Raw genomic sequence first — 27,364 nt, forward strand, 5'->3', positions numbered from 1 at the left:
CTCAAAGATAATTCAATGTAAAATTTTAAATCTGATAGGAAAGGGGTGTTTTCCCTGATTCCTTTTAATCTAAAAAACAGTGAAAACATTTCTAGTTACACATAAGAATTAAATGTTAAAGTGCCCAGAGCCCAAAAACACTGTCAGCATAGGACAAGATGAGTCCCTGCCATTGAAAAAGAGAATGCCTCCAAGATTACCTGCCAGTTTGTCTTTTGTACTAAGCAGTTGTATTTTCTCCCTATCTGCATAGGCTCTGTGCATGATCTTAACTTGATTAGGCAGTCTAAGTGGTGTTCCTGAAAAGAAAAAGTACAACTGAGTCTGACTGGCATGATAAAGATGAAACCAAACATTCTGGGAGCCTGAGCTTTGCCCTTTAAAGCCTGCTAGATCATCACCTCGGAGTGTTAGGGCTGTCATCAGGAATTAAATGCTCTCTTAACAGAGAAAAGAGACCCTGGCCTACTGTGAGTCATTCTAGTGAGAAATTATTTAGCAGAACCGAGTTATAATGAAAAACCAGGAGAATGAATCCAGTCCAGCCAACAAAAACTCTGCACCAGGTTTGAAAAATTGCCCAAACCTTTCAGTAGTAAGATCCTAACAAGCACAACTGCCTTTTGAATCAAAGTCTGTACGTTTTCAGGGAACAGGCTGTGGAGGGGCAGGGGCAGAGAGGGCACCAAGTAGCTGATTTCCTAGTCTGTGAGGGGAAGAGGGCACTGTCAGAATCAGCTCAGACGCTAGACCACAGTGGCAACTCATCGGAGGATGTCCTCTGTAAGCGACTATGGCTCTTTCAAGAATTAACTCTCTTCTCATCTTCTACCTCAATCTGTTGCTGCTCCTCCATGTAAAAAGTAAGCTTACTCCATTTATTGACGTTCTGGTCCCTGCCATGGCTAGGTGGATACTTCTTGCTGGCTGTCGGGTAATGTGGGGAGGTGTAGGACCGGCTTGTATTTGACAAGGAAGCCAAAAAGGATTTGGTCTGAGAGTTTTGGCATACCATATAATTGGGAGCGCTCTGGTCTTAGCACGTGCATGACAATTAAAGGATTGTGTCCAAAATATTAGTGATACTGGAACACAAAAGCATTTTAGGCTTTGATTTTATGATTTACAGTATTTATTAAGCTATGCAAATGATCACAGCAAAGGCTTCTGGAAGGGGGGTGGGGTGGAGGGTCTTTGAGAGAACCATACCAAAATAATCAATAATTACTCGCATTTTCCCAATGATACATTCTGCATGTTAAAGCGTATTTGCTCAAATGCAAAGATATTTTAGATGACATGTTTCCTTTAATTTCCTATTACCTGATTTTCTCTCAACTACTTCTAATGAACTTTGAAAAAACACCCACACACACCCACACACCCACACCCACACCAGAAATTCAATTGCCAAAATCAAGGTAATATTCCCAATGCTCCTAATTGATTAAATGATCATTTGCATTCAAAAAGCTTTCACTAATTACACAATTGGTTTCTCATATTCATTATTTGTGATTTGGGTTCTGGAAGCTAAGAGACTCACTCATTTCAATAAACTTCTTTAAATATAAACAAAGAAAATGTTTTGGTCAGCCTTGGATTTCCTAGATAATTATCAGGTGCATGCATGGCTTTAAGTAGAATTGGAGGAGGACAAGTGGCCTCAGCTGTGAGTTTATGGAAGCCAGGCGCTGCTGAACATGTTGAAAATGAAGAGAGGCAGAGTGTGTGTCTGTCAAAAGGGCTATGTGATTTGTGTCTGTTGAATCTGAATATCAATAAGACAAAGCAAAGAGCAGCTGCCATTGAAAAAGACTACTTGGCATTAGCGTACAATGTGGTATAATCTGGGTCACCTTCTGTTGCTGCATCCGTCAGATTGTTGCTTGTACAGTTTACAGAGGAGCATAAATCAGAAATGGAACCCAAACAGAGAATATATATGTATAAGAACTAACCCCGGTTGGGTGGAAAGGATGTAAACAAGTCAAACTCCCCAAATCAGCATCGAAATCTTTGGCTGTAATATATTTAATCACTGATCTAAAAAAATCAAAGCGACCTTGCTTTTGTAAAGTTATGATGTAATAGATTATGCCTTTCCCATCAAACTTGAAATGGACATCAAGCAACAGGAGGCAGAGGGAAGTACGGTAGCTGGAAGACAGAACGAGCAAGGAGGGAGGCGGAGACTACAAAATGAAAGGGCAAGTCGGTATACAGTGTATTCATGAGCAGGTGACATTTTCATTTTGCAAAAGGATATGTCTATATTTAATAAAAATGACTGATTTATTTAGAGCCCTGAGGTGTGCAAAATGCTTTACATACATTATTATCTCAGTTGAGCTTTATTACAATCCTTTGAGGTAGGCACTATAAATACCATTATCACCATTTTACAGACAAGGAATATGAGAAACAGAAGTTAAAAGACTTGTTCAAGGTCACCAACAAGTTAAGTGTCAGAGATGTGATGTGAAGCAAAATCTTCCTGACTCCAAGTCCAGCATGCTATTTTGCAAAGTATGTTACGCATATATTGAACATCTAAATGATAGAGTCCTACTCTTGAGTATTTAATATCTAAAGCAAATATATTTTAGCACTCACCTGAATCTGTAAACCTATCACTCAACAAATGCAGGATTAACTTTCTCAGTGCCTCGCTCAGCCGTGAGCACATAGTTGTAGACTTATTACTAAATAATTGGGAATTTATAGGATGATTGAATCTCCCTTGAATATATCTATATCTGTATGTATACCTATCTCTCTCTCTCAATCATCTATCTATCTATCTATCTATCTATCTATCTATCTATCTATCTATCTATCTATCTATCTATCTATCTACCTATCTACCTATCTATATCAGGTTAAGTTTTTAAAGAACTGGGCTTACATATGTGTGGCCATAGAGAGTGAGAATCTTTTTATACCCAGGGTATATGTGTCTAGCACATTGTGGAAACAATAACTGCTGGTTGACTTGACACACTGTTGCTGTTACTCCTCTGATCAGAAACCTTTAATATCATCATGATTATCATTCTTACTAGTAGCAGCAGCATTTATTTGGAGCTTTGAGGTTTACAGAGAGCTTTACCTATGTTAACTCATTATTGACAACTGAATGAGATCCAGGCTTTCAAGTAGGGCCTTCTAGAACCCTCCATGATCTGGCCCCAATCCTCCTTTTTATCCTTCTCACTCATTACAACCCTACATAAAGCTTATTTTCCAATTATTATGGACTTCTTGCCACTCCCTGAATGCAGATTGTGCTTTTTTGTACCTCTTCAATTTTGCTGATGTCATTCCCTCTGTCTGAAATGCCCTTTATCTCCTATCAAAACCATACCTTCCCTTCCAGGACCAGCTCAAATGTCACCTCAGCTACAGTTCCTTACTCTATTACACCCAGTAAAAAATATTGTTTCATTCAATTCAACAAACATTAAGCATCTATTATGAACAAGAGATTTCTGGAAGAGTTTGTATAATTCATATGGCACTTATGACATTTAATTTATAAATATTTTAAGGCCCACATTTTGTGTATTTCTCCCCTATTAGATTACACTTAATACAGTCTTAGATATTGCACAGAGTGCCTAGTACAATGTCTTGCACACATGATATTTAATGTATTTTGTTGACTGACTGAATAATTGATTCTAAAAACAGTACTTGATCACAAAATGAGAATATAACCCAGAACAAATTCATATCATTTTATTTTGTAAGTATCCAGATGCATTTAACCAAATACAACCTTTTGACAATGTTCATATTGTTATTAAACATATTACTAAGTCTTACATGTGTATGTACTGTGTCTCCAATTAAATTATGAATTTTTGAGGGCAGGGACTCCATTTTATAATTCTTTCATCTCCCACAGCAACTAGAATAGTACTAAGCATATAAAAAGCTTCTGACAAGTATTTCACAGAAGCACAGAGTTGGAAGGAACCTCAGAGTTCATCTAGGCTAACCAACCTTTGCCTGGAGAGAATCTTCTCTGCAACATCCCTGATATTTGATCTTCCAGGCTCTCTCATAGACCTCCAATGAGGCGGAAATAGATGACCCACTGAAGCAGTCCATTACTCTTTGGGATAACTCTAGGTGCTCTTTACTTTGAGCCTAAATCTGGTGCTCTAAAGCTTCACTCCACTCTTCTCATGGCACTGCTTTTGACTCTGGATTTTTCCATCAATCTTTTCACCCAGGAAGATCCCGCTACCCCAGTGGTTCTCCTCTCCTCTGATTGGTGAATTCCCCCTGGCACCTCAATTTTGAGGAGGTGATCAAGCCAGCAGTGCTCACTCCTTCATTACTCTCTCACATTTTCTTCTCTCCTCCACCATCCCCACTCCACATTAGCTCCCTTTTATGTTTTACCGGTTGTCTTTACCATTAGAATATAAACTCATCGAAGGCAGGAACTGTCTTTCTTTTTGTTCATATTGGTAATTCTAGCACAAGTACAGTGGTTGGAACATAATAAGCACTTAATAAACGCTTGTTGATCACAACCCTTTGCTTCAGAGTTAGATCCTCCAACACTAAGAAGAATAGATCTACTGAGGACTCTTCTATAGGAGAGTCCTTCAGATATTTAAATAGAGCAATCAGCTTCTCCTGTTTTCTCTTTTTTGGGCTAAATATTCCATGGTTCCTTTGACTAATCTTAATATGGCTCAGTTGCTAGTATTTCATCATCTTTCATGTTCATTTCGACATGCTTCAATTTGTCAGTGTCTTTCAGAAAATCATATTTTTCAAAACTGAATGCGGTACTTCAGATATGGTATGAGTCAGGTAGAGTACAGTGGGACCATTGCTTTTTTTGGACACTATTCCTCTATCAATGCATATTATGCAGGCTAGGTTTATGTTAACTTCTTTGGCTGCCAAGTCATGCTGTTGACTCATCTTGAGCTTGTAAGGCTGCTGTGATTCTCAGATATTTTTCAAACTATTGTCTGGTCACACCTGCCATTTGTTGATTGTATTGTTACTTACTAATTGAATTTTCAGATTCTTGCTTCCTGCACTTTAGAGTACAAGTTTCCTCAGTTTTGGAGAAGAGAATTTTACTAATTTTCTAGCTCATTGTGGAAATACAGTGATTGTAGCTATGCCACCAAGAAAATGCCCAAAGATAAGTGCCTTCTGCCTTACTTTCCCAGGCCACATCCCCAGATCACAGGGACTATAGGGGCAAAGCAATCCAGCGTTGGTACCTTAGAAAATCATTTTGCTATAAATACATTTCTTGCTGATTTTTTTTGCCACATAAATATGTATGTGTATGTAGACATGCATGCACATGTGTTTGTAGTCAAATAGCATAGTGGGAAAAGTAATGAATTTGTAGTCATAAGACAGTTCAAATTCTGACTCTTATTAGCTGTGTGACATTGAGCAAGCTACTTAACCTCTCTGAGACTCATTTTTATCATTTATATGGTGAAATGTTGGACCTTAAATCTGGAAGTTCTTAACTTGGAGACTATAGCATGCTTTTTAAAAAATTTCTTTTTTGACAACTGTATTTCAATATAATCACTTTCCTTTGTAATATGCATTTCATTTTATGCATTTAAAAACATTTTGAAAAGGGATTCATGATATAAAAAGTTTAAGAACCTCTGGACTATATAATCTGCAAAGTCCTTTTCAGCTATAAATCCTGTGATCCTACATTATTTTCCCAAAATTTTACCCAACTAGCAAATTCTCCAGTTATTTTTCATAACTAATGGTAGAAGAATCTTTAGTACATTTAGATTGAGAGAAAATTACACTAGACATTTAATTTCAGAATATCTTTGAAGTCCATGCTGTAGTTTTGATTGATAGACAACATTGCTTTATCAGTCAATCCATTAACCAGCACTTATTACTATCTACTATATGCCAGGAATTATGATAGGAACTGTGGTTAGAGAGACAAAAGTGAAGCACTTACTGCACTCCAGCAGCTTAATGAACTTGGGGAAGACAACATGAACTTACATAATTGCATCCAAAATAAATACAGCGTAATTTTTGAGAGAAGAAAGGACTAGAAGTTTGGAAGGATTAAGAAAGGCTTGGCATTTTGAGTTTTGAAGAAAATCATGAGCTCCTTTTGATACCTTGGCATCTAAATTCTCTTGAGTAGGATCTAAAAGAATCTTTCCTATTTTAAATTCTTCTCTATAGCAATAGCATTATAGGAAAGTTCTGCTGTAGTTCTTATTATAAAAGCAGTTAGGATAATGAAAGGGTCAGAAAATAAAGTTTGGGGGCAGAAAATTTATGGTAAAGAAAACAATGGAATCAACTTTGGAAGGATGTAAAGTACAGTCTCTTTAAATTATGAATAGTTTGGCTACTGAAAGGGATAGAAATTTTTTTTTGCATGCAAAACTGATAATCTATGTGTAAGGAAACATTTTTCTGATAAAATGTGAGGTCACATTATTAGGACGAGATAGAGAACTACTCTAAGATGAACAGACTGGAGATGACCTGTTTGAGGAAAGAAAAATGAGGCTAGAGGGCATTGTGGTACCTCATTTGCATTTAACTGTTTTCAGGTTTTGAATTGTTAAAACTTACAAAGTGGTACATGATCAGAGTTAGCATTTATATAGCCTTCAAGATTTGTGAATCTTGTATTATCTCATTTGATCCTTTTAAGACCATTGTGAGGTAGGTATTAGTGTTGTACCCATTTTCCAGAAGAGAAATTGGGGCTGAGACAGATGATGATTTGCCTATGGTCATGCAACTAGTAAATGACTAAGGTAGGATTCAAACTCAGTCTTCCTAATTGCAAGTCCAGCATTCTGCAAGTCCACTGCCCCACCTAGTTTCCCTCTCAAAATAACTATTTGGAGATAATGGGAGGATTAAATAAGGATTTTTGGCTTCATTACTTCCAGAAAGTTGGATTTCATGAGCTCATAAGAGAAAGATGAGTCACTGATCATAAGAGGACTCTGATTTGTGTTATCAAAGGCAGTGAAGAATCTTGCAGGAGAAAAACAGATAAGGCAGCAGGCAAAGTATTAAGAAAAAGCTAGCAGGAGCAGTCAGATGACAGGAAGACAGCAGGGATTGACTTGGAGCCTGCTGTTTGGAAGAGAAGCCCAGCTTTATGGATTGACTGAAGAAAAGGTTAAGAGTAGGAGCTTTGTAAGGTTCAAATAAAAGAATGGATATATTTGGCAAATTTTAAAGCACTATATAAATGCTGATTATTTTTGTTATCAGTTTACAGTCAGTAGTTCTCCAAAATGGTTATATCATTCCCCAAGTCTTCTACTGCATTCTTACTGACCTCAAGCAATGTTTATTGAGCAATACTGAGATATGTTAGTAAATGTTTAACAACTGGGCTTTCTGGGGGGAGGGGGGGAAGTATGCATCCACATTTAAATTTAATCTGCATCATTAACACTTAAGTCTAGACTATCAACAAAACCATACATCAAGTCCTGATTTGTAGCATTGCTGATTTCTGAGGCATAAATGTTTATATTGAAAATTTAAGAATTGGCTTTCACAAACCAGTTAGAGATGGTTCCATGACACCATGGCCTGGGAGCTTGCTGTTTGGAAGAGAGTTAAACTGCTGCAGCTGAGCTATTTCTCTTTAGTACCATTTACAATCTGAATGAGGTGAAAACCTTCAAAGCTACCTGGTTGCTTTTGTTGTCCCATGGTTTGAGAAGTGAAAGAAGAGGAAATAGACTTGAACTTGTTTTGATGTAACTATAGACATGAACTTGGTTAAATAATTCAACATTGTGTTCTATCAAGGATTTACTAGGCTTGTCTGCATTTCCCAGAGAACCAATTCTGAGTTTTATAGTTCTCTGACTTAATAGAACTACTTTTCACTATAATAGTGAAACACCATATTGGCACCCTCTTAGGGGTGATTGGAAGTTAAAAGAGTTTGTCACAGGGGCGGCTAGGTGGCGCAGTGAGTAAAGCGCCAGCCCTGGAGTCAGGAGGACCTGAGTTCGGTTCTGACCTCAGACACTTAGCACACACACACACACAAAACACTAGCCGTGTAACCTTGGGCAAGTTACTTAACCCCAATTGCCCTCCTAAAAGGCAAAAAAAAAAGAGTTTATCACTACCTAATTTGTCTGAGAATAGAAGCAGACTGATTTTGCCTATCAGGAAAGTAGTGAGAACAAGAAGGGAAGCAGGTAGAAGAGAAGAGGTTTCATGTCATGCAGATTGCACCTGACATCAAGGCCTAAAGGCTAGAGTTGTAAAATGTCCTGAACATATGTGTTTTCCTTACTTATATACCTCCTGTTAGGTTTCTGAAACTGCATATCCACTTTCCACCCTAGACACTGTATTGGTAAGAAAGTGTGATGCAGGTTTATTGGATGGACTGCAATTAAAAAAATTGTTACTGCTTTTGTTTTATCTTGAAAGATGATGGTGCTACAATTATTCTTGCATGTGCTTTACTGTTTAGTAAGTGTTTTATATTCAATAGTTAAAGGTATCATGATGACTTATTTTGTATACTGGGGGTGGGGCTCATGAGCCACAGTCATAAGCAATGGGAATATATATCCCCCATGATTGAGTTGCACTTAAGGTTCAGAAAGAGTTTGAATAGTAGCTGCCTAGTGTCAACCCTTCCCAGGGAATCCAGTTCCACCATCATGAAGGCAAGTTGGGTTGGGCAGGCCAGCCCAGAAAGAAAGGAGGTATTGATGCCCACACAGAAGCTATATATAAATAAATCCATTGCTGCTTTGAAAGAGTATATATAGGTGGATAACATCCATTAGTTAATAATACATTTACAAAATGTTCACTGAAAACATTAACAGTTTTTATTGTAATTTAGCCTTTGAATTACCAAAAAACGTTTTTGGAATAATTTTTTAAATTTCATGTTGCTATGGATACACAGCCAGTGTTCTAAGATTTATTGACATTGAGAAATCTCAAGGCTGGAAGAGACCTCAAAGGCTACCTGGTACAATCCATATGTGAACAATAACCCAATGTGTGATCAACAGATTTTTCTTGAATACCTCTAGTGAAGGGGAACCCACTGCCATATAAGGTAGCCGTTTCATTTTTGTAGAGCCCGATTATTGGGGAATTTTCTCACATCAAGATTTAATCTGCCCCCTTACAATTTTTACAAGCTGCTCCAAGTTCTCCCTTCAATTCTATCACTACACACTGGCTGGTGTTTCACATGATAGCTTTCAAATAATTTAAGGCAGCCATCATATCTTCCCTAAGTCTGTTCTTCTGTAGGTATTTCTTCCAGCTGAGATATTTGATAATATAAATTTTTCCTCTTATATTTCCTTATCCTCCACTTTCTGATTCCCTTTTTGATGACACCTCTCCAAAAGATCTCAAAATGGTCTCAAACTTCACTCATGTTGGAAATTTATTATTCCCACTGTCAAGTGATTTCTGGGAAGACAAAAGTGACCACAGATGGATGACAGTCCCCTTCCCTTCAGGCCTTATGTAGCCCTACATATATGCTGGCACTCTGCTTTAGTTCACTTGGTTCTTTACCTCTCTGGTTTAGTTCTGCTGCAGTACACTGCCAACATAGGCTGAGCATATAATATGCTTCCTCTTTCTGATACCTCCACCTCCTGACCACAAGGAGGGAGAAGGTTGAGGTCTGCTGTTTTTTTTTTTTTTTTACCACAGAATGGCATAAGTAAAAACAGGTGGCAACAGCAGGAGTAGCCAAATGGATGAGTAGATGCCAGCACACAAGCCCATGAGTTATACTGTATTGTGCTGTGCTGCTTGACCAGTGCATGAGGGCTGGAGAGGGTGCAGATTGAGTGCATTGGGGATTAAAGATTAGCCTTCTTTTCTGTTAATTCATCAGGCTGTTGCCTCATTGGACTTTTGGTGTCTTGTCCTACAGAGACAACTACAATTACTCTCTACCTTTCTGCATAACTATTATGTTGGGGAGTTTTGAGAGTTTGTGAGAATCTCTAGTCCTCCATCTTATGCACATGACCCAGAAGCATCTTCCCTAGACTTTCACACATATCTAATTACTTCGGTAGATCATCATATGGACTTGATTTCAAGGTTCTTCTCCCTTTTGGTTCTCTCCTAGACACTTTTCAGTTTAGTAATGTCTTTTGTAGAACAGTGTATCTAGAACTGAGCATGAGTCCAACTAGAATCTGATGAGGTTAGAGTTCAGCTATACTATCATCTCCTTAATGATGTGATCAAGAAAATGGAGGATTAGACAGTTTTTCAAATCCTTATTAAGTATCAAAACTCCCCAAGCTAAGAATTCTAGGAAAGGCACTTCCTCTCATGATGTAGCCTAAAATCAAATTGGCTTTATTGGGTGCAATATCAGACTACTGACTCATATTAAATATTAATTCCACTAAAACCCTCAGAAAATGTTCAGAGGGTCTGCTATTGGAACACCCCTTTCACATCTTTTACTTGCAAAATTGATATCTAGAGCCTATTAAATTTCATTTTCTGAGATTCAGTCTGACATTCTAGTCTGTCATGATAAAATACTACTCTCTTGTCTAAGATGAAATCAAACTATCAACCCAAAGATTCCCATAGAATCTTTATAATCCTCTACTTTAAAAGTTAGTGATAGTCATAATGTATAGCACATGCTATTCCCTAGTGGTGTCTCTTTCAAATACTAACCAAATTAGCCCCTTCTTAGCTTCTGAGATCAGATGAGATCAAGTGATCAACAGGCAAAGCTCCCTCTTTTGTTTGCAATAATGGAACAGTCTAAATACAGTTCTTTGAAAGGGGACCTACTTGTTCAGTCAGTCTGATATGTAAACAAAATCAAAGAATGCAAGGTAACTTTGAAATCATTATAGTTTAATTGTCAATGCTCATGAAATGCATGAACTTGTATCAGAAAAGGTTGGTGGCCATCATTGAAGAGCAATTATCCCTCTGCTTATTTAAATTCTACACATGTAAAAACATATAAATCTTTAGAATTTCTTCTGTAGATGAAGTGTTTTTGCTTCAATATGTTATTCAGCGCCTACACGATTATTGCTGTGAGGGAAAAAAGAAAAACTCCTTTGCTTCTTTATAAATAAAATAATTATCTCATCAGTCATCAGCCACAGTCTACATTTTTCTAAGGTTACCTGTTGGTCCCTTGGCTATAGAATGGGAATCGTTTCCATTTTTCTTTTACCTAATCTAAAGCAGGTTATTCTGAAGGGCAGGCATTGTTGTTGTTATTTTCCCACAATTCATTCCTAATGATTTCACCAAATCTTGCTGCTCTATGTGCACAAAAGCAGCTTCTACAGATCCAGGAGATGGAGGAGGGGGACAGAAAGTCAGCAATTCTCAGTCTGACTCACTGTTTCACCATTGATTTCTAAGGAAATCTCCCTAGGCCCAAGCTTCTCATTCTATAAAGTAAAGATGATGAGACTTGGCACATAGCTTCCAGGCAGTGTTGCTGTGAGAATAGAAGTCCTTTCTGTTTGTAAAAACTCTTGGAGTAGAGATGATGAGGTAAGAGAGGTTACCAGGGCAGAGCATCATCCTAAGGACTGTCTTCATCTCTCTATTTTCAAATGGAGTTGAACAAATTTGCCCGTTGTTCAGTGTTACAACTACTGGAGAAGGTCATTGAAATTCCAAGCTAACATAGGTAATTTTTAAAATATGAGAGTTGTTTAGTCAATTTGGAAGGTGGTTTGTTTGTGTGTGTGTGTGTGTGTGTGTGTGTGTGTGTCTTGGGGGGGGTTAGATAGGAGGAAATCAAACCTGTGATTTCACTATTGTGGGGAATTCCCAGAGTGGAAATTCCTTCCAATTATGCAATTCAACAACTCATGTGTAACTTCTAGTGCAAGGGAGTTGTTTGGGGACAATGAAGAGTTAAGTGACTTTCCCATGGTCACAACCTCATAAGTATCAGAAGTAGCACTTGAGCCTAGACCTTCCTGACTACAAAGTCAGCTATTACATAGACTTGGAAGTGGTCATTTTAATTAAAACATTGCATTTTTAAAAAATCATCTATATAATAACTATTCTTGGATTTAAGTTTTGACTTTCAAAATTTCTTAATTTACTTCTTATTTTTATGGTAATTGAAAGAGAAATTCATTCCATAAAAATCTTTCTTAAACTTCAGTCTGGAATTCCATAAGAAATTAAAGAAATATTAAAAACAAGAATGAAAACCAACAATCCGTTGCTATCATTTAAAAATGAATGATTGGGAGATATGGAAAAATTGGGACACTAATTCATCATTGGTGGAATTGTGAACTGATCCAACCATTTTGGAGAGCAATCTAGAATTGTGCCAAAAGAGTTATTAAACTTCCTATACCCTTTGGCCCAGCAGTACCACTACTTGGTCTATTTTTGAAGATAATTAGGGAAAAAGGAAAAGAACCTATATGTTTCAAAATGTTTATAGCAGCTCTCTGTGTGGTGGCAAAGAACTGGAAATTGCAAAGATGCCCATCAATTGGGGAATGACTGAACAAGTTGTGGTATATGATTGTGATGGAATCCTATGGTGCTATAAGAAATGATGAGTTCAACGATTTTGGAAAAACATGGAAAGATTTGCACAAAATTATGGAGACCAAAATCAAGAGAACACTGTATACAGTAACAATATTGTTTTAAGAATGATTTAAGAAATAACTTATTTTGACTATTATAAATATCCAAATTAACTTTAAAGGACATATGAAGAAAGATACTATCTGCATCCAGAGGAAGAACTGATAAGTAGAAGTATGTATAGAATAGTTATATATGTATTTTGTATACATACACACATATATACACATACATATATGCGTATATACACACACCCCCATTGGTGTCCAATGAGCCATCCCTAGGGCAGGGAGGAAGAAAAAAAAGAAATTTACATAATAATTTTGTTGCATATTTGAAAGGAACAAATTGTGCCTAGTAGATTTGCAGTTTCATGTGCAATCATTTTTTTTTATTTTACTATGTTATGGAAATGCTTGTTTTATTCCATAAATTAAAAATAAAATTTAATAATAATAATAAGAAGAATAGCATGCTATATACTATAATATACATGTATATACAAGTATGTACATGAGTTGTTGAATTGCATAATAGTTTTGGAATTTGAATTGTATTGAATTGGAATAGTATTCCTAAGTCACTGCACAAGAAGGACTATAGCAGTATAGTTATATAAGTAGGTGATAGATTTCTCTAATGTTCACAAAATGTTATACTTTATATAGAATATAATCTAGAAATGACTCCATATCTCAATTGGCAATGACTCCTTTATTTTATCGTTGGGATTCATGAAATATTGGTCTCCAAAGAATTAAAATTGAGGGTCATCCAAAGGGCGAGGGAAAGGTGCATGCTGAGTATGATCATTGCTAATATACTATATTAGTAATGAATAACTGCATGAGAGTAGTGACATGAAGGACATTATCAAAAGGAGGCATTACTGGGGTGGCTAGGTGGCACGTGAGTAAAGTGCCGGCCCAGAGTCAGGAGGACCCAAGTTCGGTTTCATCCTCAGACACTTAACACCCACATAAAAATAAAAACTAGCCATGTGACCTTGGGAAAGTTACTTAACCCCAATTGCCCTCCAAAAAAATAAAAAAGGAGGCATTACTGGAAAAGGTGGGCTGGCCATATAGTTGGAGTTAGAGACAACCAATGAATGACTTTTGTATTCTATTGATATCCATTTGATGTAAAGAGAGCATGAAGAATGTCTTTAGCATGTTGAGTAGATTATCTGTGACAAATTTATAGGCTAATATGGATAGGAATTGTGTAGGATGAGGCATAAGTGCTTTGTGATCTTCATCATTAAAGAAGTTCCCATATTGATGATATTGCAGACCTATGAGGCCACTAAGGGGGAAATGGTTAGAGTGTTGAACTTGGAGTCAGGAAGATCTGAGTTCAAATCCCACCGCAGACACTCACTAGCTACATGACCCTGGGCAAGTCATTTAACATCAGTTTGCCTCAATATCCTAATCTGTAAAGTGGAATCATAATAGCACCTCCCTCCCTCCCAGATATTTGTAAAGTGATTTACAAAACTTTAAAGTGCTATATAAATGCTAGTTATCATTATTAATATAAGATAGTACCTGACATCTAATAAGGGAATAGAGCTATAACTGACTAGCCATTTAGCATGAATGTGGCAAAAATAAGGATGAGCAGAGAAGGAACATATTTCAGCAGTATCCAGATGAAAAGAGAGCTAAGGTGATAGAGTGGAGAACACACTGGCCCTATTGTCATAGAACCCAGGTTTGAATCCTACTTATTACCTGTGTGACCTTAGCTAAGTTACTAAACATATCTGAAGCTCCATTTCCTGATCTATAAAATTCAGGGCTGAGACTAGATGATCTCTAAGGCTGCTTTCAAATCTATGTGAAGAAACAAATGATAGCTGCTATGTTGGAAGCATCAAATGAGATAACATAGAGAAAGCACTTTGTGATCTTTAAGATTATGCTAGGGAAGGTGGACTAGCTATACCAGATTTCAGTCTGTATTATAAAGCAGCAGTCATCAAAACTGCTTGGTACTGACTGAGGAATAGAGTAGTGGATCAATGGAATAAATTAGGCACATGAGATTTAGCTTTCAGTGACTATAGTAATCTATTGTTTGATAAACCCAAAGACCTCAGTTTTTGGGATAGGAATTCACTATTTGACAAAATCTGCTGGGAAAACTGGAATATAGTATGGCAGAAACTGGGCATAGACCATTACCTAACACCATACACCAAAATCAAGTCTAAATGGGTGCATGATCTAAGTATAAAGGTTGATACTATAAGCAGTCTCCTAAAACAAGGAATAGTTTTCCTGTCAGATTTGTGGAGAGGGAAAGACTTTATGACTAAACAAGAATTAGAGAGCATTATAAAATGCAAAATGGATAATTTTGATTACATTAAATTGAAGAGCTTCTGTACAAACAAAGCCAATGTAACCAAGATTAAGAGGGAGGTGGGAAATTGGGAAAGAATTTTTACAACCTATGTCTCTTATAAAGGACTCACTTCTAAAATATACAGAGAATTGAGCCAAATCTTTAAGAATACAAGTCATTCCCCAATTGATAAATGGTCAAAGGATATGAACAGACAGTTTTCAGAGAAAGAAATTAAAGATATCTATAAGCACATGAAGAAATTATCTAAATCACTATTGATTAGAGAAATGCAAATCAAAACAACTCTGAGGTACCGCATTTCACCAGTCAGATTGGCTAAGACGACAAAACAGGAAAATGACAAATGCTAGAGAGGATGTGGACAAATTGGAACACTAATGCATTGCTGGTGGAGTTGTGAACTGATCCAACCATTCTGGAAAGCAATCTGGAATTATGCCCAAAGGGCTATAAATAATTTCATACCCTTTGACCCAGCAATACCTCTTCTAGGGTTGTATCCCAAAGAGATCATAGAAGTGGGAAAAAGACCCATATGTACAAAAATATTTATAGCAGCTCTTTTTGTGGTAGCAAAGAAATTGGAAATTAAGGGGGTGCCCATCAATCAGGGAATGGCTGAACAAGTTGTGGTATATGCATGTTATGAATACTATTGTGCAATAAGAAATGAGCAGATGGACTTCATATTTACATGGAGAGGCTTATACGAACTGATGCTGAGTGAGAAGAGTAGAGCCAGGAGGAATTTGTACACAATTACAGACACAACGTATGTGTGAAGACCAACTTTGATAAACTGGACTCTTCTGAGCAATGGCAGTGATATAAGTCAAAGCCAAAAGACTGACGATGGAGAGAGATGTTTATATCCAGAGAAAGAACTGCAATTGAACCCAGATTGAAGCAAACTACCTGCCTTTTATCGTTGTCTTGTTTGGTTTTGTTTCCTCTTTCCCATTCTTCATTTCATCTGTTATGATCCTTGTTTATAACCTGACTAATGTCTAATGTGAAAGTATTTGCAGATACTATACTTGATTGTATGCCACCGCCGTTGCGGGGGGGCAGGGGAAGGGAGAGAAAATTTGAAACTCAGGGAGTTGTGGTAATGAATCTTGTAAACTAAAAGTAAACAAATTAATAAAAAAAATTTTAAAAAGGATTCTATGTGAATGCTAGCTACTACTACTACTACAATTATTATGATTACAAACTGTTAGAAATCAGAGGAGAGTGCAATCATTTCTAGCTTGGGTAATTGGTGCAGGCTTCATGGAGGAGATGGTATTTTATTTGGACTATTAAGGATAGGTAGAATTTTCTCAGGCAGAAAGGAGGGGGTGAGTCAGGGTATTTCAAAACAAGAGCACGTAATGAGCAATGGCAGAGATTCTGCACCGTTTTATACTGTAGAAGTATGGAAGCATGTAAGACACGTTGAGTAATGGCAAGTTGTTCAATTTGGCCAAAGGATAAGGTTCATTTGGGAAGTTATGGGACATAAGACTGGAAAGGTAGTTTATAGATATGTTGTAGATAATAGAAAATCTTGAATTCAAGGTTAACAAATCTGTATTTTATTAAATGGAGAGCTAATGAAGGTTTTTGAGAAGGATGTTTACTTGGTTGACATAGTGCTTCAGGAACATTTACTTAGCAGCAATACATGGAAAGCAGTGTGGTAGAGGGTGGGGCAGCTAAATAGCACAATTAATAGAGAGCTGGCTCTGGAGTCAGGAAGTCTCAGGCACTTACTGGCTGTGCAAAATTGGGCAAACCTCTTAACCTCTGTTTACCTTAATTTCCTGTAGCAGCAAGCACCCCAAGCGTCCTCAGGGTTTGCTGCCAACACAGGTTCTTAGATCTGCTTTGTTAAAGGAAAGCAACTCAAAATGGGTTAACAAGCTTACTTTAATCAGTCAAATATGTATCATTTACCTAGTTCAGGGGAAAGAGGTCAGTACCCCAAACTTCAGAGTATACAGACAGAATTATCAAGTCAGAGGAACAGATCAAGTAGACAGATTTCAAACTGTCCAACCATTACATCCATACCAAATCAACATCTGGGTTTCAACATCTGGGGTTTTTAAAGCCGAGGGGGGGGGCTCTCAACAACGGCTTCCCATAATCCAGATCAAATCACAGAACACATCTCAAAGTGAGCCCCAAAACAAAGCTACACATCAGGGCTTATATAGCCTTCTGCTGGCTCAGAGAAGGTAACAACCTCATTGACCCACTGGCCAATCAAGAAGTATCTACTGAAAAACAAGCCTCCCACCCCAGGCTCCAGGTGCACTTTAGCCTAGGGGCAGGGAAGATCTTTAAAATTTACATTTCTATTACATTTCCTCAGCTGTAAAAAGGATATAATAGGAGTACCTACCTCCCGGAGCTATTGTGAGAATCAAATGATATCATATTTGTAAAGCACTTAGGAAAGTGCTTGGCACATAGTAGGTGCTATATGCTTGTTGTGATGAAGACAATGGTAGTAGTGGTGATTGTGGTTATTATGGTTGTTATTGTTATTAGAAAGAATGCTGGGTTCAAATCCCACCATGGATACTTAGGTAAGTTACTGACAATTCCCTGGGTCTCAGTTTCCTCAAATGGAAAATGACCCTGCTCTATAATCAAGGGACCAGTCATTGACCTTACCAAAATGTAGACTGCTATTTATGACTGATGAGAATTATTTTATTTAGAGGAAGCAAAGGGATTTTTCTTCTCTTCAGTTTTCTAAATGAAATGAATTGGTTGAACCAGATGGGCTCTGAGGACTCTTTTAGGCATACAGATTTGTGAATTTATATAGGCAAAACTCTGACCCTATGAAGGATGATCAATCTAATATAGAATAGGTGAAAAGGTTACAGGAAGGGAGACCAATTTAAAAAAAAAAAAACTATTGGCGGTGGAAGGTTAGCTGTGAGGTGATAATGGTTCTGGCAGTAGAAATGGAATGTGAAGGATGGTAGAAAGAGGAATTATCTATTAATCAATCAACAGTCATTGATTAAATGCCTACTATGTGCCAAGTATTGTTAGTTACTGGAGATACAGAAAAAAAAAAGAATGAAAATTCCCATAGCTAATAATTTATTCATAAGAAGTACTTGGCTTATTTGTCGATCAAAAAATATACCCTGGCTTCCATGTGACCAAAGTGCATATTAGTAATACTATAAAGAAATCTTTTAATCTGAGGCCCAGGCCATCCTGTTTTAGAGTGAAACTCTTCTGTGACACTGGGAATGGATGATAAACTAAGATGAGCTGTACCAGCACTTAGTACAATGCCTAGCACATAGGAGGCATTTAATAAGTGCAGGCTGACCAGCTTTGTAAATGAACTGAATTGTGTTGGGTTCAGGGTTAGATGGAAGGGAGAGATAAGCAGCTGTGTTGGAATATGAGTGTGTGATGATTCATCCCTGCTATTTCTGCAACAGAGCCAGTGTCAAACTGACTATTTCTTTAATTTCTGGAATTAACCCTTCTTTTCTCTGGCTCAGGATAAAGTCTTTTCTGTTGAATAATGTATTTGGAGTACTCTGAGGCTAATTTCAGGGTTATCATATAAGGGGTGAAGTCAATTAATAATGTGATAAACATTTATTAAAGTACTGTTGTATACAGTGCACATCCCTACTCTACTTCAGCCACCCAACAAGATGGTGGATCCTTAGACCATTAAATTGGTCAATTCATCAATCAACAAGCATTTATGTGAAAATTCCCTTCTCTGAAATATAATTTCCTGTCCTTCCATATCTCTCTTTGATTGATTTCTCCTACATCTATTCTTCACCCTTATCATGACCTCTAATACCTTGTTCTCCCAGTGTATCCATCACCCCTGCTCTGGCCTTACTTCCCTGTCTTCATCATCTTGATTTTATAGTTAACAGTTCAGTTTTTCTCTGTCTTCTGCCCTTGAATACTTTGTCACTTTTCCCTTCTGCTATTCATTACATGCTAGTCCTCTATCTCTTCATCATCTTCTCTCTATTCACATTGTTAACCTCCTCATTGAACTCCTCATCACCTCTTGCCTTGATTGTTAAAATAGAAATATTTTCCATCTACCCTCTATAGTAGGTACTTAGTCAATGCTTTTTCATTCATGCATTCATTCATTCTAACCAATTTCTTCATATCTGCCAGAATATTCTTCCTAATTACCAGGTCTGTTCATGTCACCCCCACACTCAGAAACCTTCAGTTGACTCTAAGATAAAATATAAACTCCCCAGGCTGACATTAAAGGTTTCCTTCAATTTGCCTCCTTCTTACTTTTTCGGGCTTATTTTACATTGTTCCCCTATGTTCTAGATTAAATTAAACTAATAGCTACTTCTGTATACTTTGGAACTTTTTACTCCACAGTATCATCTTCCATGACTAGATTTATTCCCTCCTTATTTCTACCTCTGAGAATCATCCTTCAAGGCCTAACTTAGTCATCATCTTCTCTATAAAGTCTTTCCCAATATTCATTTCCCAAGGTATTCTCTCCCTCTTCATATTAACATATAGGGTAATTGTGGAATTAATACATATATATTCAAATAGTGTTTTAAAATAACAATACTCAGCAATTATGATTAAGTGCTAAGATGAATAATGGATATAATGAATGTTTTAGATATTCAGAGAAAGGAAAGATCAGTATAAGCTGAGGTGGTCCATGTCCCAAGAAGACTTCTTGGAAGCAGACCTTTGAAGAGTAAATAAAGTTCAGATGGATGGAGAGGAGTGATAATACATAGATTTTAAAATTTATTTTTATATAATATTTTGTTTTCCTCCAAATATATGTTAAAACAATCTTAAATACTTTTTAAAAGTTTTGAGTTCCAAATTCTATCCCTCCCCCCATGAGATGGTAAGAAATCCAGTATAGTTTATACATGTGCTAACATGTAAAACATTTCCAGATTAGTCATTTTGTACAAGAAGGCCCAAATAAGAGAAAGGGAGAAAGAAAAAACATTCTTTAGTCTGTATTCAGACAGTATTAGTTCTTTCTCTGGAGGTAGAATGAAGATATTTATAGCATATATATTAGATAGTAAATATATAAATAAGGGACATAGTAGAAACAGAGGGATAGAACTTGGAATGATCATGGTTTGTTTCGGGGATGATAAGACTGGTCTAGTTGGAGCAAAGTGTTCAAGGTGAAGAATAGTGGGAGGTAAAATTTGAAAGTTATGTTAAGACTAGATTATGGAGAACTTTTAATGCCATACTGAGGGTTTAGATTTTTTCCTTTATGTAGTGGGAAATCACCAAAGGTTTATGAACCAGGAAGTGATATGATGAAGGCAGTGTTCCAGGAGTCTTATGGTAACATGTAGGATAGATTGAAAAGAATAAAAACTGGAGGTTGAGACTTATTTGAAAACTGCTACAACCATATATGATGCCAACCATGAGAACTGAAAAGAAGAGATGAATGTGAGAATCATTTTGAAGGAAAACTAGATAGGATTTTAATGTTACTTTTGATATATAGGCTGAGGAGTAAGGATGGTCCAGAGGTGAACCTAAGGTTTTGTGTTTCAGTGATTGGGAAAGTTATCATAACATTGATAGAAATGAGAAAGGTGGGAAAGCGAAGTGTGTTTGAAGGATAGCTGATGAAGTAACTTTGGGTACCTGGTATATAATCTTATATTACTTTACATCACCTTAATTTCAAAGTACATTGCTCATAATTTTGCTACTCCACAAGTAACCCTTGGTAAAGAAAAAGAAAGAGAAGAAAATAAAAGTGACTCCACACAACTAGCCAGTGTATCAGCTGAGTCTAAGAGTAGACACAATGTTACCCAACCACTATCCCTTGCCTCTGCCAAAAAAAGGAATGAGATGCATTTTTCTCATCTCTTCTTAGGGGACAAACTCAGTGATTATAATTACACAGCTTTCTAGCTAGCAGGAATGCTTATAAGTAGCTTTTTATATTAGGAAATAACATTTTTAAAAATTGTCTTCTTTCTCAGTTAAATGTTTGGTCCAGACATGAGATTTCATCCAACTCTCAGTGCTGCAACTTTTTGATAACTTTAGATTATAAAGAATTGTGATGGTTTCTAGAGAGTATAAATTATCTGTCCATGATCACATAGCTAATTCCCGTCAGGCAGGACTTGAACCAGGTTTGTTACTGACTGTAAGAATGCCCTTCTATCCATGGTGCAATTCTACATCTCAGTTAAATTAGAGCCTCTAATTACTCTGAAAAGAATAGCACTGGTTACTAATGAATCAGGACCAGTTTTGTTCACCCTGCTGAACCCCTATGTGCCCTTGGCATGCTCACCCACAGATTTCCCTGAAATGAAAAGAGTCGTCAAGTATTATCATTTGAATAGTCATTAATCCATAATAAACTGATTGCATCAATGGAGCTTCATTAGTTAGTGGTTCAACACCCAGGGCAATGAACAAAGCATTCTTTGGGCGTGGGAGTTCTGGGTTGCTACCTACATCTTGTTAATGTGCCCAGGCAAAGGATTTTTCCTATGTTCATTAGATGTCATTTAGCTCCAGATAATACAACTTTTGTTTCACATATACCTATTGAAAACTTTCTATTTTGTTTTTATCTTTTCCCTTCTTTCTTGGTCATGTTATCCCTCTTTTCAGATTCCTTGTCTTCAAGGTGAAGCTAAGTCACCATCTCCTGAGAGTAACCCTTTGTGATACACCAGCTGTTAAAGTTCTCTCACTCCTCAACTAGAATCATCTTTTTTTTTTTGCTCCCTTTACTTCTTACTTTGCATTATACTTTCCTATGTACATATCATCTCAGAAGAATTTAAATTTCTAGAGAGTAAGAACTATTTTCATTTGTCCTTTTGTCCCTAGTGAACTAGTTCAACCTTATGTTATCCTCAGCTCTTGAAATCCTTGCTCCCCTCTTCGGTTACCACTCATCCCTTACCAAACCCCACCTGTTGATGTAAACCATCACTTGCCCTCTCCAGTCCTAATCATTAGCTGCTGAACTGAGTTGGAGGGAGTCATACAAGCATGCTGATAATTAGGTATGTTACAAATATATGCCATCTAATCTCAACTGAGCCTTCATTGCTTCAGGGCAATCCTTAACACCTTGCTTAATGATTCTCTATTTTACTCACTACAGTAGCTGTTCCACATTTTCTCTGTACTACTCAAATCTCCCTTATAATCCTTTTCTCCACCACTCTATTAGCTAGAGGTCTTGCCTTCTTCTTCACCAAGAAACGAAGTCATTTTCTGAGAATTCTCTTCTCTTTTCATTATCTCAAAACCCTTGAACATTCACCCCTATTATGTCCTCCTCCTGCTTTAGTCTGTGATGAAGAGTTGCCCATTTCCTGACTGGAGCCAACCTCTCCACATGTACAATTGACTCAATTCATTCCTGTCTTCTCTAACACATTGCCCTCATAATTCCTCACATCTCTCATTCTTATCCACCCATAAACATACTGAGTTTTCCAAACCTCAAAAAACCCTTTCTAGACTCTATTAACCTGCACATTTTCATGTTTTATCTCTCCTTTCATTCTCAGCCAAATCTCTGGAAAAAAATAATGTTTTCTTATTGCCTCCTTTTCTCTCCTTTCATTGTCTTCTAAACCCTATGGAAACTTCTGTCTCCAAATTTCCCAGTGATCTCTTATCTGCCAAATCTAATTGCCCTTTCTCATTCCTTATACTTCTTAACTTTTTTGCAACATTTAACTCTGTTGATCACCCTTCCCTCCGAGACATTTTCCTTTCTGGGCTTTTGTGACACTACTCTTTCTTGATTCTCCTTTTATCTATCTTATTGTGCCTCAGTTTTCCTTGTTACATGAAGTTAAATGACAGAGTGGGTAGGCCACTGTGAAGAGTCAAGAAAACCCGAGTTCAAATCTTGCCTAAGACAAAACCTCTCAGCCTCAGCTTCCTCTTTTGCAAAATGGAGACGGTAATAGCACCTGCCTTACAGTGTTGTTATAAAGATGAACTGAGTTATTGTAAAGTAGCAAGCCTTAAAGCATAATATAAATCCTAGCTATTATTATTATGTCCCCTAATAGCAGGTATAACCTAATTCTCTATACAGGGCTCTCCTTTCCTTTCTTTATTCTTTCTTACTTAGTCAGCTCCCATGGTTTTAATTATCTTTATGCAGATGACTCCAATATTTATATATCCAGCCATAATCTCTCTTCTTAGCTCCAATAATTCATCACCAGCTGCCTGTTGGACACTTTCAATTGGATGTCCTATAGGTATCTTTAACTCAATATGTTGAAAACAGAATTCATTTTTCTTCCCCAACTCTCTCTCAGTTTTTGAGACACTGTTCTCTCTCCTGGCTCTCCTCTTGCTTTTCTGACCACTCTTTAGTCTCCTCTGTTAAATCTTCATCTAAGTCATGCTTATTAACCATGTTTGTCTCCCCCTCACCCCTCCTATATGCCAAGCTGTCCTGAGCCTTTTTATCTTCTCCCTCTATAGTGTTTTACTTGGTGATCTCATCACTTCCCATGGATTCAACAATCCTCTCTAATCAGATAATTCTCAGATCTGTCTGACCAGCTCTAATCTCTTTCATGGCCCCTAGTCTCATATCTCCAATTGCCTGTTGGATATCTTGTACTGGATGGCTTCTAGATATCTGAAGTTCAGCATGTTCCAAACTGAACTCATACCCCTTTCCAAATTTCGCTATTACCATGGAGGGCACCAACATTTTTCCAGTCATCCAGACCTACAACCTAAGTGTCATACTCAACTACTCATTTGTACCCCCCTCCCCCATAATCAATCATCAAGTCCTGTCATTTCTCCCTTTGGAACATATTGCCCCTAAGTCCCCTTCTGCCCTCTGAAACTGCCACCACCTTGGTACAAGACTTCTTCACTTCACTCCTGGACTATTGAAATAGCTTGCTGGTAGGTTTCCCTGTCTCAAGTCTTCCCACTCTAGGTCATACTTTCCTCAGTTTTCAAATTGATCTTCCTAAAATACAAGTCTGACCATGTCACTGCCTTATTTAATCAACTCCAGTGGCTCCCTACAGCCTCCAGAATAAAAAATAAAATCTTCTGTTTGATGTTCAAAGCCCTCAATAACCTGGCCCCTTTCTGCCTTTTCAGTCTTCTGACAACTTATATCATCAACCTCCTACCCATCCCTGCTGCCATGTACCCTATGATCCAGTGACACAGGTCTCCTTGCTCTTCCTCTCACATGATGTTCCATCTCTCCACTCTGGGCATTTTCATTGACTGTCACCCATACCTGGAATTGCCTCCTTACTTCCCTGGATTCTTTCACTTAATCCCCAATTTCAGTGAGAAGCTTTTCCTGATCTCCCTTAATTCTGGAACATTTGTTCTACAGATGATCTCCAATTTATTCCTGTATTCATCTTGTTTATACATAGTTATTTGTTTTTTCCAGACTGACAAAATTTTTCTCTATTTTTATTTATTCATTAATGTTAAAAAAAAGAGTATGCTTTAATCTGTATTCAGACACCATCACTTCTTTCTCTGGGGATAGATAGCATTTTTCATCATAAGTCCTTCAAAGTTGTCTTGGGTTATTGTTTTGCTGAGAATAGCTAACTCATTCACAGCTGATCATCTTACAATGAGCTGTTAACTTTGTACACAATACATTTTACTTTCCAGCAGCCCATGCAAGTCTTTCCAGGTTTTTTTAAAAAACATCCGGCTCATCATTTCTTATAGTATAATACTATTCCATCATAATCACATACCACAACTTGTTCAGCCATTCCCCAACTGATGGATATCCCCCCAAATTCTAATTCTTTGTCCCCACAAAAGATCTGCTATAAATATTTTTGAACATATCAGTCCTTTTCCTTTTTGTTTTTTTTTTTATCTACTTTGGGATACAGACCTAGTAGTGGTATTGCTGATCAAAGGGTATGCATGTTTTATAGCTCATTGGGCATAGTTCCAAATTGCTCTGCAGAGTGGCTGAATTAGTTCATAACTCCACCAACTTCATTAATGTCTCATTTTCCTCACATCCCCTCCAACATTTTGGATGAAATTTTAAAATCAAAATTGGTTGTTTACATTGATACTTTGACCTAACTAAAATAAATCTGATTTTAAAAAAAATTAAATTAGTAGCAAACTGCTAATATTATTGGCATATATAACAGTATTTCCAGAGCAGTATAATAGGTGATACTCCCCTTTGTACCTTTTTGCTTCTTGACAGCAGTACTTTATAGGCCTCTAAATCTGTACAAGCTGATTTGTTTATTCAATCTCCAAATTGTGGAAATGTCTACAAAATTTTTTGAAATGCTTTCTAAAGTAATTGAGATACTTAAATATGTGTAATCAAAAGTCATACATGGTTATTTGTATGTTGTCTCTCCCACTAGATTGTGAGTTCCTTGAGAATTGGGATTATTCATCTTTAGTGGGCTTAATTCCAGTTCGGAACATGACTAGAATACTTTAGAGGTCATCAAGTACAAATATGTCATTTTATAATAAATAAATTAATACAGAGGAAGGTAAAGTACTGCCTTACTAGCTGGTAACAGAGCTAGGACTAGAATCTAGGTCTGTCAATGGACTAAGGTTTATTGTTGTTTTTTATTATTGGAGATCAAAAGCATTTAAAAAATATGTCTGACTTGAATTTAACCACTTAGCCAAAATTTAATTCATGTCAGTATTTTTTTCCTTTTGGAAAGATGGAAGAATAAATTTTTCACCAAACTTAAAAAAATTGGAATTGTCTCTTACCTTTCTCGTGTCCCTAGTACTTAACATTTTGCCTAGCACATAGTAGGTGCTTAATAAATGCTAGCTGATAGATTAGCCCTAGTCTGAACACCTCTGTTTCTATTGAAGGTACCAGCATTCTTTCAGTCACTTGGATTTATGACCTTGATGTCACCCTAAACTTTTTATTCTTCCCTTACCCCAGATATTTAATTAGTTGCTAGATCTTGTCATTTCTATAGTCAGCAAGTCAATAAGCGTCTGTCTACTAAGTACTTACTATGTATTGGGCAGTATGCTAAGCTCTGTGATAGGAAAAGGCCAAAAAAATATGGTCCGTGAACCCAAGAACCTGTCATTTTAACTGGTGGAGAAAACATGCAGAAATGTATTTATAAGATATATACAGTGTAAATGGAAGGTAATCTTGGAAGAAGGCATTAATAAGGAGTTGGGGAGGGGGTTAAAGGTGCAGGAGCAGAGGGTAGAATTTGAGCTAAGTTTTGAGAAAGATGAGGTGGAAGGGAGGCAAGAGAATGTGAGGGACAATCAGTGATAAGGCAAGGAGTTGGGATATGGCATCTCTTTGGCAAAGGATAACATGGCTGGGCTTTAGAGTGTGTGAAGGGAGCAAAGTTTAAAATGACTAGAAGTGTTTGGTTGGCCCAGGTTGTGAAGGGCTTTAATAAATCAACAGAAGATTTCATATTTTGTCCTAGAGGATGATGAGAGAACCAGTGAAGCTTGAGTGAGGGGATGATGTGGTCAGACTCGTTCTTAAGAAGATCACTTTGGTAGCTGGGTGCAGGTTGGGTTAGATCAGAGACCAAGGAGATGACTGTTGCAAGACTCCAGGCATGAGTTGAAGCAGAATAGAGAAGGACAACTGAGAATCAGACTCGGTACTGTGAAGAGGAAACCTAAAACATCTGTGACCTTAGAAGAGAAGTAACCACTTGCCCACCATGATGATAGCAATGGAACAATGGAGAGCTTTCTGGATCAAGAAGAGAAACTTTGAACCCAAATATTCTGCATCAGGGCAGTGGCTGTATGGGTGAAGAGAAGGGGAATTGTATGAGAGATGTTGTGAAGGCGGAAATGGCCAGACTTGGCAAAAGAATACATATGAGGTAAATACAAGTGAGGAGCCAAAGATGACATTAGGACTGTGAGCTTGGGTGACTTGGGTGGATGGTGGTTCCTTCAAGAATCATAGGGAATCTTAGAAAAGGGGAAGGTTTAGGGGAAAGTGTAATATATTCTATTTTAGATATTGAATTTGAAATATCTACAGGCCATCTAGTCCAGGTGTACAAAAGATAGCTGATCATGTGAGAGGTTAGGGTTGAAAAAAATATATGTGTTTGTGTACAGGTATATACATATAAATAATATGCATATATAAATAAATATATATATATATATAAATATATGAGAGTTATCTGTATTGAGATCATGATTAAACCTATCACAGTATCTGAGATTACTAAATGAGATAGTATAGAGGGAGAAGAAAAGGATAGAACCTTGGAGGAAACTCATGGCCTCCAAATCCCCTGGG

The 27,364-nt window shown here is 37.2% G+C and overlaps 1 protein-coding gene across 2 annotated transcripts in view; it reads left to right on the forward strand.

Annotated features, from left to right (window-relative positions):
- The first annotated feature begins 617 nt into the window (after nucleotides 1-617).
- The window catches only part of CRB1 (crumbs cell polarity complex component 1), a 278,153-nt gene continuing 251,406 nt past the window's right edge, over nucleotides 618-27,364 (forward strand). For both annotated transcript variants that reach the window (XM_069074480.1, XM_069074481.1), the window contains exon 1: nucleotides 618-863. In XM_069074480.1, the coding sequence (XP_068930581.1) occupies nucleotides 794-863 (70 nt within the window). In that variant the 5' untranslated portion in view covers nucleotides 618-793. The remainder of the gene's footprint in view (nucleotides 864-27,364) is intronic.

Source organism: Petaurus breviceps, unplaced genomic scaffold, assembly GCF_028583685.1.
Source record: "Petaurus breviceps papuanus isolate PSGF00001 unplaced genomic scaffold, PetGlider_PUasm1.0 90895, whole genome shotgun sequence".
Taxonomy (NCBI): domain Eukaryota; kingdom Metazoa; phylum Chordata; class Mammalia; order Diprotodontia; family Petauridae; genus Petaurus; species Petaurus breviceps.